The sequence below is a fragment of the Microtus ochrogaster genome, unplaced genomic scaffold, assembly GCF_000317375.1.
Source record: "Microtus ochrogaster isolate Prairie Vole_2 unplaced genomic scaffold, MicOch1.0 UNK33, whole genome shotgun sequence".
In the NCBI taxonomy this organism is placed as follows: domain Eukaryota; kingdom Metazoa; phylum Chordata; class Mammalia; order Rodentia; family Cricetidae; genus Microtus; species Microtus ochrogaster.
In genome coordinates this window covers 1,995,339-2,014,832 of record NW_004949131.1, presented here as the reverse complement: position 1 = coordinate 2,014,832, position 19,494 = coordinate 1,995,339, and the positions used below count along the sequence as shown (strand labels likewise).

The 19,494-nt window shown below is 46.2% G+C and overlaps 1 protein-coding gene across 1 annotated transcript in view; it reads left to right on the top strand.

The window, feature by feature from the left end:
* Nek11 (NIMA related kinase 11) overlaps positions 1-19,494 on the top strand; it is a 216,581-nt gene that overhangs the window by 139,609 nt on the left and 57,478 nt on the right. The window contains exon 13 of the mRNA XM_026789947.1: positions 14,824-14,984. Coding sequence (XP_026645748.1) covers positions 14,824-14,984 — 161 coding nt within the window. The remainder of the gene's footprint in view (positions 1-14,823; positions 14,985-19,494) is intronic.

Genomic DNA, 19,494 nt, shown 5'->3' with positions numbered 1-19,494 from the left:
GGGACATGGGGGCATTGATGTGACTCTTCCTGATGAGGTGGGACATGGGGGCATTGATGTGACTCTTCCTGATGAGGCGGTCCGGAGACTTTGGGGACTAATCTGTGGTAGGAATTTGGGAGTTTGGAGATGTGTGTCAGGAAACCGCTGCAATGCATAGCAGAGCTTAATGACTGGCTTTGTTGAGGCTCCAAACCAGAGTGCAGATGGGAATACTGGCAGGAATAACTGTACTCACAGAGCTTCAGATGGAAGCCAGGCTTCTGTCAGGAGTTGGGTTTGAGGCCATGCATGCTACGTTCTTGTAAATAATTTGCTTATTTTTATCTCAGTCCCAAGACTGTTGAAGCTCTTGTTAGTGATAGACTAACTCAGCTGGTAGAGGAGAAACTGAGGCAGCTACTATGTAGGGTGTTGTATAGGTTTTGCAAGGTACATGTAGCCAGGTTTGTAGTGAGAATTTGGAGCAAAAGGCAGAGCAGAAAATTTGAAAACTGTGACGTTTTGCCAGAAAAGTAGCACCCATCAAGTTGACGTGGGGAAAGGTACAGCTGCTGGAGATACTAAGAAGCCGAATCCTTTGCACCGGCTCTCTCAGAAATTGGTCAGATTCCACCAGCTGAGAGGAGAGACTCTCCAGGGCACCTTGCTTTCACAGGACTGTCTAAACACTCGTTTCTCCAGGTTTTATTCTTCCATGCTCATCCACTCCCCACTCAGAAGCCAAAGCAGCTGTAATCTAAGAGCTTGCCAACTGCTCAAATTGGCAGTAGACCTTAGTGTTGTCCACATGGTGCTAGTTTTCAGGAATGCAGAATGCAAAATGCGTGAGGACATGGAGGTTCCACAGCCAAGGGATGGGTGCCACAATTGTGACAGGCAGTCTCTGGAAAGGTGGTGGGTCGAGTTGTGATGATGAATCCAAGGCTGCAGAGGAGACCCAGGTAAGACGGAGATGCCAGTGGTGTGTCATGTCTGCCCCAGAGGACTTCAGCCCAAGGAGCAGGTCCTGTAGCTGTAGGCAGCAGGAACGAGGGAAGGACTATGTAAGGACTACTCAGGCCTTCTGGAGCTCACCTCACATTTCTGTGTACCCCAAGTACTGGATATGGAGCTGTAAGATTCGGTGTTTTTCCAGCGGGGTTTCTGTCGTGCTTTGGTACCATTTTTCCTTTTTTTAATCACACATCTCCCATCTTTGCAATGGGATTTTTACTCTGAGTAATTGTACTTTGGAAATATCTAACTTTTTACTTTTATAGTGCCTCACATCTAAGAGTTTGCTCAAGTATCAAAGAAGGCTGTAAACTTTGACTAACAATATCGATGGAGCTGTTGAGCATGGGCACAATGGAGATATTTTATAATATGAAGTGACATGAGCCTTTGGAGGTCAGGGACAGGATGTTAATGTTTAAGGAGATGCACTTGGGTGTCATCTTGACAGGGGGTGGATGTGATGGACTTATGGTCCCACACACACAGGTTTAGTTCAGGGGTTAACACTTTAGTGGAGAGTTAATGAGAGCACAGGCTGTGCACTTAGCTTGGAGAGAGTTCTTATGACCAAATGTCTGGACTCGTCCTCTGCCTACAGACCATATACTGGTGGTGGTCTATAAAATGATTGCTACACCAAGTCCATTTTAGTCTGTGTAAGCACGCTCGTGTTAGCATCAATGACATTCCCCCGTGACGCTTTCCTAAGTGTGCATCCTTGCCAAGAGCAGCATGGCTGTGCCTTTGCAGATGTGCACCAGTGTGTGCACTGCAGCAGTGTTTGGAGAAGAGAGTTCTCCCTGAACAAATGCTAAGCGGCGGATTATAGGAGGTGTCCTTCCTTTCTTCTGCCAGGCATCCCATGGAACTGCTCCAGAACAACTCAATGTTAATTTCTCATGAAAACCTACTGTAAGGGCTAATCATAACGGGTGTAAAATAAGATTTTAAGCATAGTTCACATTTGGAGTTTTATCTTTTCCTACCCAAGGCCCTAGGTGAAAGGAAAGTTTTCTTATAGCCCCGTGAATCAGTGAGACTGGATACCTGATCACAGGGTCCAGCCAGACCCACACAGGCTTGTCCCCTGTCTATGCATGGCTTCAGGGAGGTGTCAGGCCAGGTGAAGTGTCTGAACAGGATTGACCGTGCTAAGCTGAGGTTGGTACCGAAAGTGCTGTCCTTCTCCTCGAGTTCACTCTTTGGATCCAGAGTGAGTTCAGCTTCTCTCAAGGGGAAAGGCCTCTGCTTCACCATGGGGTCTGAAATTATTGCCTGTGAAATTGTTGATGAGGAAACACAGCTCTCATCTCAAAGCAATAGAGAGAATTTATTCTGGAGCTGAATATGAGTTGACCAAGGCCTGCGAACACAGATTTTAAGTTATCCCACATGCCATGTTCTGACTTGGTATCAATTTCATGGAACTTATCATAACAGGAATAAAAGTGTCATAAATCAAGACATTTTAAAAGTACATATTATATAGGTGTGGTGATATTTTGTTTATGATCTAACAAATAAAGCTTGCCTGAAGATCGGAGTGTGGAGCTAAACCCTGTTAGCTCCACTAGTTAGCCATGGAGGCCTGACAGTGGTAACACACACCTTTAATCCCAGTGCTTGGGAAGCAGAGGCAGACAGATTTCTATGAGGTCAAAGGCCACCCTGTGCTATGAGAGATTGATCTAGTCTCAAAGAGAAACAGCCAGGCAGTAGTGGCACACACCTTTAATTCCAGTATTTGGGAGTCTCATGCCTTTAATCCCAGCACTAGGGAGGTAGAGATAGGAAGGGATGTGGCTGGGTAGAGAGAGGAATATGAGGTGGGAAGAGACAGGAGCTCAGGATTCAGTCTGAGGACTTGCAGAGACAGGATACCCCATTCAGTCTGAGAATTTCATAGACATAAGACTTCTGATCTTTCAGCTTTTACCTTCTAATATCTGACCCTGGGTTTTTATTATTAAGACCAATTAGATTGGCGCTAGAGGTAGGTGAGTTAGAACAGTGCAGAGAAGCCTCTGCTATAGGCCTCAGATGTTATCTGGTCACTCTCTTATCCTTGGTGTTCGTGGAGACTAAAGGGATGTATGTATATTCCAAAAGGATTTGCCTAACGGTCCCAGGGATGTTAGGGCACACACAGGGACAGGCTGTAAGTAGCCATTTAGGTGGGCTTAAATGGCCCAATATAGTTTGGCTCTAGGCCTGCAGTACCCTATTCTCTACAACCACAGAAGTTCCAATGAGCCAGTCACCCTGTAAAATGTTTGCCACAGAGGGTGTGACATTTTGGGAAAGAATTTCAGTTGACAAAATGCAATGGCATTTCCAATCTTACTATGGCTGGACGATCTGGGAACAGGCAGGGCTTCAAAGAAAAGGCTGCTTCCAACTCCGTGGTTTCCATACAGTATGTACTTCCCATCAGTAGCTATTCGTCGTGTGAGGTTTGCACACTTACTTAAGTAGTGAGAGTAAATACCGGGCTTTGTGATGTACACTTCTGTCACAGTTACACAGTTCTGCTGTTACCCTTCTGGATGGCGAGAGATGGCAGTGGTAGATGACACAGACCGTGGCTGATTTCCACTGATGTGGTGCGCAGAAGCGTGAGGACAGGCATGACCTGCAGGCTGTGGTTTGCTGACCCCCCCAGCCTAGGCTGATTTCTGCCTGCTGCCTCTGTGTTGTGAACATATGGGTAGATGCACTGACAGCCCTGGAAAATGTAAATAAGAAAAGATGCTTAATTCTGAGATGTTCTCCTTCCGCGCTTTGAAATGGGGCTTCAACTCCACTGAAATAACACCCGTCAGCACTATCAGCATGCGGGTGTACGCCATATCTGTTTCTCCTTGCTTATTAATGAGGGAAAAATTAATTTTCTGGTGGGATGACTTAGCATCCCTGTTTACAGATAAAATTTGATGCAAATCAGTAGGCATGCCCTGGGCTTTCTTGTTGTTTGTGGCATTTAGTCAGGGCAGTGTGCAAATACTCCGAGGGATTGAGGGATGGAATACCAATGGGGAGGGCTCCAGAGTCTATGGGGTTAACGTTTTCTTTTTGATTGTGGATGCTGGTTTCTTGGGTGGAAGTTATCAGCTAGGCATGAATTAAGATTCAGTAAGCAAACACTGGCTGAGCAAGAACAGTTTATATGTAGAGTTGGGCTCAAGTCAGGAAGGAAGGAAAGACCTGATGGGCGGCTGGAGGGTATTGGCGGTGCTGAGCCCAGGGAGATTCTGGGCTGGGTGGACCTGATGAAGAGTGAGCTGAAGATTCATTTGAGCTTGGCACGGGGGCTGGGTTAGGATCCTTTGCGCAAACCAAGATGTAAATGATTGACAAGCCTTGAGAAACTTAATCCAAGAATCAAGAGCAAGAAGCAGATGGGGATGTGGTTCTGGGGGAGAAGCAGAGGCACCCTTAGGGTAGAGGGCAAGACCCACCATGCTCCTTATCTGTCCTTAGTGGAGGTGTGTAACAGAAACGTCAAAGTTGAGAAGCCAGATAGGAACAACACAACAAAGCTGGACAGGAGTCAAATGTCAGAGGAAATTTCCCTTAATCCAGCAGCCCCCCCCCCACTGCCTCTGGCTGACCCAACCCCATTTGATCCCTTTACCATTCCCTTGTGCTCAGTCTCTCAGCATTGGCTCCCTGGGAAAGGATATTCTCAGGCCAGCAGAGCCTCCTCTTCCATTACTCACGGGGAGGGAACTGCCTGTAAAAACCCCCATTTCCCTGTCCCTAGACCGTAGAGGCCATCTCTGTGAACACCTCCACGGCTTCTCCGATATTGTCCCTAGAGATCCACGAGGCTGGGTCTGTGAGACTTTGATGAGCCTTTCAGATAAACGACTTCTGAAAACCTTCTCAGAGACATTCTCTAGAGAGCGTCATCCAAGACACTTACCTTTTCCAAAAGTTGGACAAAATTTCTGGTTATTGTAAGAGATCTTCTGGAGGAAGGCTTATAGTTTTTAGTTTTGTCTCTAGCAGTTTTATTGGTGTGCCATTTGCCCTGGGATACATACCTAACACTATCTCAGTAATCAAGAAACAAAGCGAGTTTTAAGATTCATTTAAAATCTTACCTTATTACTTTATGGGTATATTTCCTGCGTGAGTGTCTATACACCACATGTGTGCATGGAGTCCACAGAGGCCAGAAGAGGGCATCTGATCCCTTGGAGCTGGAGTTACAGATTGTTGTGAGCTACCATGTGAGTGCTGAGAACTGAACCCAGGTCTTCTGCAAGAGCAACCAGTGCTCTTTAACCGCTGTGCCACCAGCCTCCACAACGTGATTTTGACCAAGCTTGTGTGCCAACACTTTTTCTCCGGGATGACACAGCTCAGGGCATCCCACCTGCCAAAATGAGGCTCCAGACACCTGGAGGGCAGTCTGTTGATCTTGTTCTGCCCATGGTGGATACTGAATCTCAACCCGAAGATGCTCACCAGTGAAGTTTGAAGACTCCAGACAGAGTGAAGATAACAAGAGTTTTCTGAGAAGAAATGCAAAAGAGAAATTTCCAGAGGGTTGGAGGCAGTTCCCTGTGAACTCTTCCAGGAAAAAAAAAAGGCTTGCACGATAGTAGACTGGTTCTGACAGCAGGTAGAGGGTTGTTAAGGACTGAGTAATCACCCCTGCCCACACCTGATCAGTCAACTCCAAGGAGATCCTCAGTACTGGAACTAATCTGGACTTCTCCAACCTGAGAGGGTGGTCTGAGTTCTCTGACAACTGTTTTCTAGGTCAGAACCTAGGTTGACTTTGGTAGATCCTGGGATGGGTTGTTACAATTTCAGCCGTCAAGGCTGTGATAACCAGGTTTCCTCCAACACCCATCTGTATGTTGCGGTGAGAATGTTTATTCCATGAAATTTAAATAAGTAGATTTGAATAAAGCATAATGCGAGTGAGTCTTAGCCAATCAAAGAGGAAGAATCCAGCCACAGACTTCTGTTGGATTTGAGTGCAGGACTCACCCTTCCCTGAGTCTCCAGCCTGTTGCTTGCTGCATGCCCCATGCTCTGTCTGTCCTGTAGACTTCTGGACTCATCAGCTTCTGTAGCTGTGACAATGGGAGGCCATCCTGCAACTTTCTCTTCACCACCCTCTGCTCTGCCCCCCCTCCTCCCCTTCTCTTCTACCATCTGCCTATCTGTCATTGATTTATAAAATATGTAATATACACTTCACTCCTGTTTACCCTCTGACAATATAAAAATGAAACCATCTCCAGATTTCATAGCAGTGAAATCTGTCCTCTCCCTTAACCCCTATGAACTAATCACCATTTCACCAAGCCACAAAAAGGCAAATACCAGCCTTATGACAGGGAGTTCTAGATTCAGTCAGAAATGTGTGCCTTAATTGATGTGTACGATAGGGAGAATTTTCCAGAGCGCCATACTGACACTCTCCAGGCATCAGGTTCCTTGTGCGCTCCTTTCTGATCCCTGCTCATCGTGTGTGTTAAGGTTTCACATGGCTGAACCGAGCATGTCCTGCACCAGCAAGTCTTCTGGCCGCTTCCTTCTGCCTCCATCTGGTGAGTTAGCAGAGGAGCTGCCAGCGGGAGACAGGTTTTTCAGGAAACAAGTGAAAAAGAGTATGGACCTGGCGTTTTGTCAAAGGGGGACATCCTAGATGGTTTACAAGGCTCTCTCTTATGCCAATCAGCAAGTTGTCAGATATACTTCATGTATGTAAAAGAAACGGTTAATGAGTAAACACAGCCAGAGTGAAATATGAGGGGGAAGCCTTAGTCTGTAACAATGTAGACAGTTAAACTTCGTGTAAGTATTAGTTATAATCCTGTGTCCAGACCAATGTTTATTGGTTTGTTTGTTTGCCACCCGCAGTGTGGTTTGGTTGGGGCAGCAGCATCTCCATCACCTCAGGCAGCTCAGAGATGCATGAATCCAAATTTTACCAAGTCCCAGGTGACTTTCTGCATACCTGTGTCCTCTTCCATTCCCCAGTGGGATTCTGTTTAGAGGAAGAGCTTCAAGAGGTGGGTGGGTCGTGAGACGGGAGCCCTCCTGATACTCATACCTTTGTAAATAGAGACATAAGATAGACCCAAGATAACTTACTTTCTGTCTCTTTGCTCCCTGTCATGTAAGAACATGAGGGGTAGCGCTGTTTACAGTGACAGCTACCCTCACCAGACACCAGACTGCCATCACCTTAGTCTTAGGCTTCCTGAGCTCCAGGGTTGTGACGGGTAATTTTTCTGTAGCTTGAGCCACATTTTCCACAGTTCTCGGCTCTAAAAACCCAGAGGGACTGCGATGTCGATCCACACTTTCCTCCTCAAGCCATGAGTTATTGCACCTTAGAGCAGAAGAGTGCCCTTTGGTCATTTAGTTCAGACTCGAGTTTCAGGCTGCCAAGCCCCGTGTTACAGATGAGACATCTAAGGCCCAGAGAACATAACCCGGCTGCTTAAAGTCTCAGAAGTAAGTGTCATGTGGCAGCAAATGTCACACAGTCATTGTGCCCACTCCTTCAGGGCCACTGAGAAATTTCCTGTATTTCCCCTTGAGAGAGTGCCTATCCCAGCCCTTGCTCCTTTCTCTGAATCAGGTGGAGAAAAGACAAAATTTGCCCAGTTATTTTTACTTTTGCTCTCCAAAGCAAAAGGAAAAATTCAGAGAAATGTTATAGTTTTGCCAAGGGGAAAATCAGTTTGACATATAAAAATCCGACTCTAGACCTTAAGGGAGACTCGTTTCCAAAACGATCTTGCAGCCTTCCCACCTCTTTCTCTCTCTTCCTCTCTTTCTCCCTCCCCTCCTTCCCATCCTTTCTGTGTGTTTAGGGAGAACCGAGAGCCCTCAGTGAACTCGATCAAATATAGAGATGTCACTTTGAATAAAACGGTAGAAACTGCGGTCCTGTATGTGTATAAAAGGTACCATACTTCCTTCATTTAGCTCTCCATACTGAAGGGGTCATGAATATGCATTTTGGCTAAGAAAGTCACTTCTTTTCACAGTCTCATGTGTGATGCTGTAGGCTAAGCTAATCAGCCTAGTTAATTTTAGCCCTAGTTTTAAGGGTTTATTTTAGCAAAGGTCAGGGTACTCACCTATAGCTCGTTATGTGGGGGAAGAAAGCATGGGAGAGATGCAAAACCTAGCAGCTGTCAGCACACCCCACCCCCAGTACTGGAAACAGACTGTGTTGACTGTGTGCTTCTGTGTGCAGTTGGTGAGACTTTGACGTGGTGCACTTGATTGCTGTTATGCCGTGTGGCAGGTAGCCTCCTGTGGGACTCGGGTGCTCCATGGAGCACCTTTTCCTGGGGTGAAGGGTGGGATTGACCATCTGCCAGAGATCTTTGTGTGGATACTCTATAAAAGGCGGTGGAGAAAACATCTCTAGGCTTGAGGGTCCATATGAGCCCCTGGCCCAGGGCTGGCATGAGACGGAGTCACCGTTCCCTCCCACCAATTCCAGTGCCGGACCCGGGCTTTCATATTCCCCCGCGGGGCGTGGGAACTGGTGGTGGTGGGCAGTGTGCTGGCCTGGGAGAACTAGAGGGTAGGAACGGTGAAATAAACACACCCAGTGCTAAAGCTAAGGGCTGTTGACCAGCAGGGGGAGCAGTCGAGACTAGACATTCTGTAGCCAGGCTGCCTAGAGAATTATTCACAATGTTGCTGGGAGTGCCCTAAAATCCTGTTCCAGTGATCACTGAGCACATGGAATGTCGTTGTGACTGATATGTCACCTTCACAATTATAATTTAAGTAGCTACACTAGCTGGTAGCTACCATCCTGATAGGAACGTTCGAGAAGGAGTGGCATATTTGAGGAATGGTGTTGGAAAGCAGAAGACCAGTGCAGAGAAGAGCAGAGGGTTCAGTTCAGGTTACAGAGTCAGGGTCTCAGAGGGAAGTATCTACAGGGCGCTAGGGAGGTAACACAGGTCAATGTTAAAGCATGACCGCTCTGGCACCCCCCCCACACACACATATCCCCCCCCCCACACACACACACTCACCTACCCGCATACCTCTGCCTGGATCCTGCACCAACCAACAAAGGCCCTTTTCCCTGTGTCTGTAAAGGAAAGCTGTTGAATTCTTTATTAGGGGCCAGACTTGAAAAGCAGGTTGCTTGCTACCTAACGACAGAAAGGTCAAACTGAGATTTCTGTACTGAGTCCTGTGTGCAACCAGGGGGTATTGAAGAGCTGGTGTGTTCAGCAGGAATTGCAGCCCACTGTATAAGACCATCGAGACCGAGTGGGGAGCTTCGCAGGGCGGGGTGTCGGAAGGTATATGAAGCATGCATTTCTCCCTCAGCACATGAGTGTGCTCATTTTACAGGGGGTACCCCCATTCTCCCCTGGACTGTACATCAGTCTAAACTGTTCCTTAGCAAATGTGCCGCCGCAGACGCCAGGCCTGCTAAATGCTATGGTCATTGGAAATTGCAGTCTCTTCCCGCAGGCCCAGAAAAGGGCTCTTTGTCATGAAACACAGAGGCAGTAGCCATTTGGAGTGTGGAGTAACTGCCTCCCTGGGACTTCCACATGGACCCGTGGTGTCAGTAAAAGGCAGGCTCACCAAGAGAAGGAATGAGGCCTGGAATTCTTGCAGTGGGCCCTTCATTCTCTGCAGCTTCTGAGCCCTGTGAGTAGTTCTGATGGCTGCTATCAGGAACTGGGACACCCTGAGAATAGAGTCCTAGGCCCAGCTGATGACTCACCAAATAGCCTTGATGAACCATCTCCTGGGTCTCAGCAGGGGAGAGATGGTTCATAAAAACTGAAAAGGAAAAATAAGCCAACATTGGTGTGAAGTTTAGAAACTGATAAAAACACTTTTAGTAAACCAGCAAGGCCTGGAATATTTTTTTCTTCAGGTTGTGTAAGAGAAGCTCTGTATTCTCATGGGGTGGGACACTGAGTGCCCCGTGGCTATGTGAGAATGAAGGACGAGGGTTTGGGACACATCTTTAACTGTGATGGAGCCCACCAGAGGGTTTGGGACACATCTTTAACTGTGATGGAGCCCACCAGACTGGTGACTTCTGTCTGGGAGATGTTCGTTTCTAGCTGTGGTGCTCTTTCTTTCTGCCGGTGCTTTTCTCCACTGGTAGTAACTCAGCCTACATCAGCCGGACATCTGCCCCTGAGAGACACCTGGGGAGACCCGTAGTCCTACTCGTGAGTGGAACCCTACTCTAGGGTAACTGTGACTGAGGCGTTGAACTTGGTGGGCCTGTGGGACTAGGGTATGAGGTTTAGTGAGGGATGTGCTCCGCAGCTCTCTATCTTAGTCATGACTTTAAAGTGGTTTTAGCAGCAAAGATGAGAATTTGTTATACAGAAATAGGGTTTAGGTTATTTACATTCTAGTTTCATGTTCATGCTGCATGCATCTGTGTGATCTTTCTCTGGTTATCGGCCTGTCTGAGCCCTCGTGTTTCTTACCTGAACGATGGACAAAAGATATTCCTTTGGTCTAATGACAAGATGCAGTGGTTGAAGGGAGTACTAATTGTGGGCGTGTTTCTAGAATTGCAGAGTGTTTGACTGAAAGACTTACTTTGGGCTGCTCACCATCCAATTCTGTGTCCCTGTTAACAAAGTAGCAACAGCCGCATTGTTTATAGCATAGAGATGGGAAGCAATGGAGGCCACTGAGAGCCCAGTTTTAGCTCTTCTAGACTAGTTCGTTTCCATTCATGTTTTGTCTTTGACACACAAAGATCAGAAGATGTAGAGCTTGTGAAGGTCACACGTCATTCATTAAAGTGATTCTGTGTAGCATAAGAAGAACTTTTAGTTGAGCAGTTGCTCTTGGGTGTGGACTCTAGGCCAGCAGCATCCTCATCAGCTTGGAACTTCTGAGAAATGCAAATTGTGGGGCTGGAGAAATGGCTCAGTGGGCGCTCTTGTTGGTCTTGCAGAATTCCAGAGTTTAGTTCCTAGCATCCATGTTGTGTGACCCACAACCAACTGTTAACTCCTGCTCCAAGGCATTCAGAAGCTTCTAGCCACACACACACGCACGCACGCACGCACGCGCACACACACACACACACACACACACATGCACACACATGTACACACACTGGATAAATAAGTGAGCACTAACTACCAAGTCAGCATTTTGGGGATTAGGACGTAGTGATGTGTGTTAACTAACAATTCCTATAGGTGACCCCGGTACCCCAGTACCCAGTCTCTGGGAAGGGATTTATCTAGGCCTTGACTGAAAGATCTGGAAAGGGCCACCCTTTCTCTACCATATGGATTTGCAGCACTGGTGTCGAAGCTCGGGCAGCCGTTACTGGATTCCTTCATATGTATGCCCTGTTACTGCCCATCCAGCATCGGAGAAATCTGGAATGCCATTCCAGTTGCATCTGTTAGGAGGCTGACTTCAGGGTATGAGGAAATTAAAGCGATTTATCACAGTCTGTTTTTCCCTCAGTGACAGGAGAAATGAGCCTTAGCAGAACAAGGCTTCAAATTGGGCTCACTACAGAAAACCACGTAGCTTGACAAACACAGTTGAAGCAGGCTGACATTTGTTTTGATTTTCTCTTTTGAAAACAATTCCATTTCTAAGCAGTACCAGGCATGTGGTGTGCTCAGGAGCCACTGCAGAAGGAGCCCTCCTGTCTGTCCCATGGGCCACACGCAGGAAACACTGCAGACGGAGCCCTCCCGTCTGTCCCATGGGTCACACACAGGAACACTGCAGAGAGAACCCTCCCCTTCTGTCCCACAACCACACACAGGAAACACTGCAGACGGAACCCTCCCGTCTGTCCCGTGGGTCACACACAGCAGACACTGCAGATGGAGCCCTCCCATCTGTCCCATAAGCCACACACCAGAGGAGATGTTGTAGACAGAGCCCTGCAGTCTGTTCCACGAGCCACACACAGGAAGCATAAATCTGGCCCTATCATCATTTTTTTCCTTTAGGCTCGAGGGCTGAGGAACATTGGCTCTTTGTGCACAGTGAGCACTGTTATGGGAAGAGGGAGATGGTAGTTTGTTTTTTTGTGTATTTTTTTTTTTGCAAGAGGAAAATGTCTGGGTGATACAGATATGACCTGGTCAGGCTTATTGAACTTAGTCACACTCTTCATTTGAATATTGGTTGTCTTCAAAGCAGTCATAACTGCAATGAAGACCATGCAATCTATGAAGCCGATAAGTTGACTAGCCTTTCACTGTAGATCCCATGTCTTCCCGACCTGTTTGAAGAGAACTTAGAGGCCCTTGTTGAACAGGCAAATGGTGGGAGAGCATCAAGTGCCCTGGTGTCCCCGTGGAGGCCAGCAGGAAGAAAACCCATGGGACATCAGTCATTCCTTACTGTGCCTTTGAGTCAGTTCTGAAAATCCACACCCACCAATTATATTTAAAATAAAGAAATTTCACATTTGATATATACTTAGGATTGTCTGATATATTTTTTCCTGATGTTGGGTATTAACAGGCAAATTCAAGATGTTTGCCCCACTGTCCAGCTCTGATAGCAGCTGGTGTTTATTGAGTAAAGAACCAAGACAGGGTGCATACTTCCTTGTTTCTGTTATACTGTTGATTGTTCATAATAACCCCACAGGCTGTTTCTCGATGAGAGACCCGAACTGCACAAAGTTAAATTGGTACCCAGTTTTGTAGAGCCACTGTTAGTCTGGATAGATGTGTAGATTGTTTTGGTGCAGAAGCCAGCATCTAAACCAGTGTGTTTCAAGCTGTAAACTGAGAAGTCACTTCCCGTGAGTTACCAACAGCGTTTTGAAGCACTGACTAGAGTGGCAAACACCTAAGTGTGTAGGTGGCATAAGTACACCCCTGCAAACTGGACAGTGATGTGAGCGTGCTTTACTTTGTTCAAGTTTGAAAGCAAAGAATGGAAGAGGGGAGAGGAAAGGGGGAAGAGAAGAAGGGGAGAACACAAAAAAAGCGAATGAATAATAACTGTGGAAGAGGTGGAGAGACTGGGAAGGAGGGGAAGGAGAGGCGATGAGAGAACAAACTATTTGACAGAGATGGGGGTTCGGGGTGCAGTGGGGGAAGGAGCAAGCAGGGAGTTAGGTGAGAAGCATGCGGTTCTGCCCACCAGGTCTCCCAGCACAGGCTTGGTGGTGAAGCCAGAGGTCCTTCAGCAGATCTGGTTCTCATAGATGTCTCATGCTGTGGTGCAGCTCCTCCTGGCTAGACAGAGCATATGCTCTCTACCCTAGAAACTGTCAAAGACTGTTGGGAATATTGTAATTTTTGTCAGTGGACTGATTTTGATCCCACTATGTAGCCTCTTGGGTTTGTTTGTTTGTTTTGCAGCGGAAGTGTAGATAAGGAGAAGATTGTAAAGTCTTCCTTTGGGGGCTGGCCTGATGGCTCGCAGGGGCTGCTGATGGCGAGCTTTCATCCCAGCCCACACACTGGAAGGAGAGCATTGTCTTCTCACCTCCACATGCACACGGCAGCATGGCCAAACTCTGCGAAAGATGAAGTGTGATTTTAAAATTTTAAGTCTTCTTCTGCTGATAAGTCTACAGCTAATGTTCTCTTTCAGAGAATTCTGGAGTCCACTCATGAAAATCCCATTTTATACAGGTATAGAAATTGGGCAGAAGTTCTGTTACATTTCTCTGTACACAGATGTTTCCATAAGCACCTTAGGATGGAGTCTGCAAGTTGCATAGCTCAAGTATCTGTATATTAATTTTACTGAGGAAGCCTGAGTTCTGTAAATGTAATCACCTTGCCCAGAGTTTCATACACAAGCAGGCAGGAGTCAGACCCCAGTCCTCTGACCCCGAGTGCCACACTTCCCTGGTGCTCTTACCCTGAATGCCATGCTCCCCCAGCAGATAGAAAACAGTAGCACTGTGTTAAAAACACTACTCTGTGTCGCAAGTAAGAAGAATAATTCTGTTGGTAAGTCAGAATGATGCAAAGCCTCCCCCGGCTCGCAGTAGAGTATCATTATGTAATTTCCTCCTCTCACACCCAAAGGTGTTCCTCTATTACCAGTCCCCATTGGTAAATTATAATGCCATGCCCCATGCAACCCATTCTTGGCCATTCTTTGTTGATATTCTTATGGGTACAACTCTGTTTTAGTCACTAGTGATACCATGCCAAATAACTTAGATTTATTGGCATCAGCTTATATGAACAATCTTTCCCTTTCTTTTTTCTTTTGAATAAATGTCCTATGTGGGTGTAAATATAGCCTGCTATAGCAAACTCCATTTGAAAAACCTGAATCCATAGCCTGTTAGAAAAGAGTTGTGATATCTTCCTCATTTTGGCCAAATGTCGTTGTTAAATATCCTACCCATCTTACTTTGTCTCATTACTGACATTTCCTTCCCTCCTTCCTTCCCTCCTTCCTTCTTTCCTTCCTTCTTTTCTTTCTTAAAAGAAATTTCCAGAAGAATATTAACACACTTTTCTTCCCATTCTTTCAGCCACAAAGTCTTGTGTGTTGCATAACAAGGCCTTGCTGTGGTGTCTATCTTTATTTTTCCCCTGACTCCCTTCATTTTTAATAAGGGTTCATGTAAAAAGACGATTATTTACTCTTGTCCCATGCTTCTGTTCTCTTAACTTCAAAGGTTAGTGTCCCTCTTTCTACTGGTTTAATTTTGCCAAGTGCTGACTATATCCAGCAGACACTTTCAGGAAGCTAAGAGTCAGCACCATGCTCCAAGGAAGCTTTGTCAGCACTAGTCTCCGAGGATACACAAGGCTCCCAGCTTACCCCGTTATGATTCCGATGACAGCAGTTGCTGCTTATTCTCTGTTTCAGGGATCCCAGAAGACCCGCTGGTTGCTGAAGAGTATTATACCGATGCATTTGATTCCTGTTCTGAGGAGAGTGAGGAGCAGGAGGAAGAAATGGTGTTCTCAGAAGCAGAGGGAGAAATGACGGACAAGGAAGCCCCACCTGCTTACAGAACAAACCAACAGGTACCTCCTGCTCTCAGAAGGATTTGTCGCTGTCCGGGGTGCTGACTGGACTTGTGCTAAGAAAGAGCAGAGGAAGTCTTGAACCTGGAGTTGGTATCAGGGAGCCCAGGAGTACTAGGAACTCCATAATGGCTCCGTGTAATAAGTCTTTACTTTCAGGGGGCAGGCAGGTAGACTCCATGACTAGACTCTGATCGCACTCTGTCGGGAGGGAAAGGGCTAGCGGACTCACTGCAGGAGGACAGGCTGTGTGACACACGCTACAGTGTCTGTCTACTGAGGAGCTCCTCTATCCAGTGGTCCACTAAGTGCTGAGGTGTCGCTTTCACAGGCACAGTGGGTATTTTATCACTTTCCTGCCTGTAATCATGTTTTTAGGCCTGTTTACAAATTCAGTGCAAATACAAATGTATCAAGATGGATTCCATCTAGGAGTTAAGACTTGGAAGATTCTGAAACTGGAGAATGTTCTTTTTAGCTTCTTGCAATGGCGCCTCCAAGGGACCATCGTATGGTGCAGCATTGGCTCTCTCTGTGTAGGTGCTGTAGTGGTAGAAATGCTTAATTAGAAAGCCTGAGCTAGTGTTTGTGATAGGCTAAGAAATGACACTGGCTTGTGCCTTTTTCTTTTGATTTCTGGAGTGGAAAGGAAGTTGTACACAAGTCATTCAACTTTTTTATTGTTGAAACAGTTTCTCATTGTTTCAAGCCTGGGCTTGAACCTTCAACTTTCTGACTGACTTCCTGAGTGCTGGGATTTTAGGAATGTGCCACCATGGCCAACCACAGAGACATTCTGAATAAACACTAAGCAGTCTACCATAATATTAAGCAAAATCCATAAGAAATGTCTCTCAAGTTCTATAGAGAGAGAAGGCAACCATAGACCCAAGCTGGCACTGAAGAGATGCTTTAATGATTAAGAGTGCTTGCTACTGTTGCAGAGGACCTAGGTTTGGTTCCCAGCTCCAATATGCAGGCAAAAATTCACACATATAAAATAAAAATAAGCAAATTATTTTAAAAAGTAGAGTCAAACAAAGAAAAAAGAGAAAGTATGGGAGAATATAAACTACAAATATTAGAGGAGAGGGACAAAGAATCGTTAGTAAAAATGCAGGGCAGAAGAGAGGTGGGGTTCCAAATGCTGCGATAAATCTGTTCCTTACACCCATTCCTCTTTCTCCCTGGGGACTCTGGGGAAAATGTACTTATTACTAAAAGTTAAAAATATAATTTCCATTTGCTTTTGCATCATCACTACAAAGAATCTAAACAAATATTGTGATAACTGCATTAACTTCACCCCATGCCTATGGGTGGAACACGTGACAAACAAACACATGCCCAGTCCTTGCTCAGATCATCAAATGAGGATCTCTGTCTTACCAATATTATCATTTAAAATAGTTCTAAGTATACCAAAGCCAATTCAGAACACACATAAATAAAATCTGTTACAAATACCAGCCGAGTCAAGAAACAGAACTTTGCCAGCCCCAGAGGCTAAGTTTTTATTACAGTGTTTCGTGGGAAGTCAGATTGCCCTTAAATAAGTGTAGGCTTTCCTATTTCTATGGGATGTTGTTACCTTGTACACATTACTGAACTTCACTTCACTGTGCTTCAGTGTGCTAATCTGTACAATGGGAGGAAAGTGGCTCGTCATAGAAGGGTAGATGGAGAGATCAGCTTAAAGCATTTCCAGTCATGCCCAGATCAGACTTAATTATCACATCAGATCCTGATTCACATCTTAATTACATACTTAATAAATACATAGTAATTTAGTCATTATTAGAAAAATTAGTTATCTTGCTTTTTAAAATGTACTGCCCAAAGTCTTTAATGTTTTCTTTCTTCTTTCTCAGTGCAGATGGTAAATATAAGGGTCGGATGTTGCTCTCTGGGGCGTGTATCTTGACGTAACATGTAATTGGACATGTTACATGACCAATTGTGATTGATTTTAAGTCTGTTGTGATAAGATGCAAAGACACTTCACATGTGTGGTATTTTGTCCCTCAGAGTCATGTTGTCTTGTTCCCGTTTTCAGGTGAAGAAACTGAGTGTCTAGGAGAAAAGTATCTCTCCTACAGTGGCACCGCTGGGAGGGATCAACGCTGTGATTCTGAGTCTGAGTGGCCAGCCTCAGGCCATTGCCTTTCCCTACTCTGCAAGGCAGATTAGCATGGTCGGACAGAGATGGAAGTGGGGGTTATGGTAGGGTAGTCTGTGATAGGGACAGATAATCACAGCTGTAGTTTAATCTGGTATTCGTTTGATATGGTTTCTCTTTCTCCAGAGGTGGTGGGTGTGGCTGTGCTGGGCACCCTCCCATTCTTGTAGGATCCTTGTGTCAACAATACACAAGTTGCTCTTCTGAGTTCAGTGCTGGTACCCCAGTCACTTTTAGCTTTGTGAAGTGTGTGAAGCTTGCCACTGTCTCTGGAATCGCTTCTTTTCTTCCCGACTTTGCTCCTGACTCCTGAACATGCTAGGGTCTGCTGAAGTAGCAATATACCCATGGACTCTGTGTGCATAACCAGATCCAAACTGATTCCTCTTTCCTCTTTTGATGGAGGAAGTGATGTCTGAAAGACACCAGCACCGGGCTTCGTTGTGAAGTTCTCTGAGCCAGCCTCTTTAAGCAGCATTGCCTTCAAAGCAGTTGAATGAAACGCCCAATTACTGTTGTCTCTCTACTGTGCTGAGCAAAGCATCAATAATGCCTTTATAACAAGCCATTATCGTGCTGATGGCTCCGATGTGACGTCTGGGTCACCAGATTGGAACCATGCTCTTAGCTTCACGAGAGTGGGGTTTACAGCTGCCGTCACAACAGGTTCTCTATGGCAGCCGTGGGACTTGTCACTGAGCAGTAACCCATGTTACTCATAGACAAGCCTTAGGGCTGCAGACTGGTGCAAGTTGTCATTAATTCTGCATGTCCCTTACTGCCTGGACTGTCATTCCCTCTCCAAGACTAATAAATGACCAAGGACACTGGCAAAAGCACTCGATAGAAGTGACCCATAGCTCTCTCGGGAAAGAGTGTAACGAAGGCTCTCAGTGAATTTCCCTTAAAAGGCTCCCCAGGCCCTTCGTGTTGGCTTCCTGAGGTGAGGGGTTGCAGAGGCCTGCATTTCCAGCTAATATGGAAGTTCTCCAGTTGTTCTAGATTTGACATTCTCCCAGCAAGCAGTGGCACTAGGAAAAGCAGATATGCTGTAGTGTTGGCAAGACCAGAGGGTACTCTGAGGACACTGGGGCCAGGCTGTCCTGAGGATCCTCTGAGGGCCAGGCTGTCCTGAGGTTGCTGTCACAGCTTCTGCTGTACGGAGAGCCAGTGCTTCAATCAGCTCATACTTACTACAGTGGTCACAGCCCACGTTCCTGGGGTGGCCTTTTCATGGGTCAGTACTTTATATTCTGGGCTAGCAGAGGTCTTCTAGGAGAGATGATGGGGCAGGGTAAGAGATGTAAGGGATATCTCTGCGGAGTAGGTGGGAGATCCTCAGGTTATGAGACATCTCTGAGGGAAGAAGAGATGAAAACAGGAAAGAAAAGAGGGAGGAAGGGAGGGAAGGAGAGAAGCATGGATTGGTTATACCATTTTTTGAAAGGCTGGTAGGCCACACAGGGTAAAGCTGCTGTTGGTGTGGTTGCAGGAGTCCTGTGTTGGGCAGGAATGGCCCAGCTTTAGCACCCGCTCTGAGTCCACATTGACTGGAAGCTCCTGGTTAGAGTTCCATGTCCTTTGACCCCTCTGATGAATCCTGATCTTGATCTTTCTGTGACTGGGGTGTAAGGAAGCTCACAAGGAAACTGAGGCTTGCTAAGATGCTCTATTGCAAGTGGGCCACTGTTTCCACAGGCTATCTTCTGCGCAGCTGTGGTAACAGAAACGACAGGTAGAGGCAATAGTGGAAAGGCAGCCAAGGCCCGCTTTACTATATAGAATTGCCGAGCTATATACAAGGCTGACCTTATGCCAGTTCTAGGGAAAGTGCAGAACTGTGAAAAGTAAACAAGCCCCAACTCTCTCCTGCTAAGGGATGCAAAATTATTTTCCCCTGTGATTTTTCAAATAGACGATGCTAGAACTTTGAGCCTCAGTAGGGACACTGCTCTGCCTTCTATTTTAAAAATCATTCCAATAATGACCTAATTTAGTAAACTGCATACACAGGAGGCAACATGTTTTGTCCTGCATTGACATTAGAAGTCACTCTCATTTCTAAGAGGCCTGTCGTGCAATTGCAGGCAGTTGAGCTATTTCTTCCCCAGTAACTGCACTGCTGTGTCACAGGCAAACCCACTAAAGTGTAAGGTATACTTCCAGCTTGGTGTGCCATTCCTGTGTGGTGACCGGCCTTAATAGCTTCAGTGACTGTTGTTTAAGCAGCTTGGTGGTCCGTTCCTGCAGGGTAACTGGTCCATCTTGGTGGTCCATTCCTGCAGGGTGACTGGTCCATCTTGGTGGTCCGTTCCTGCAGGGTGACTGGTC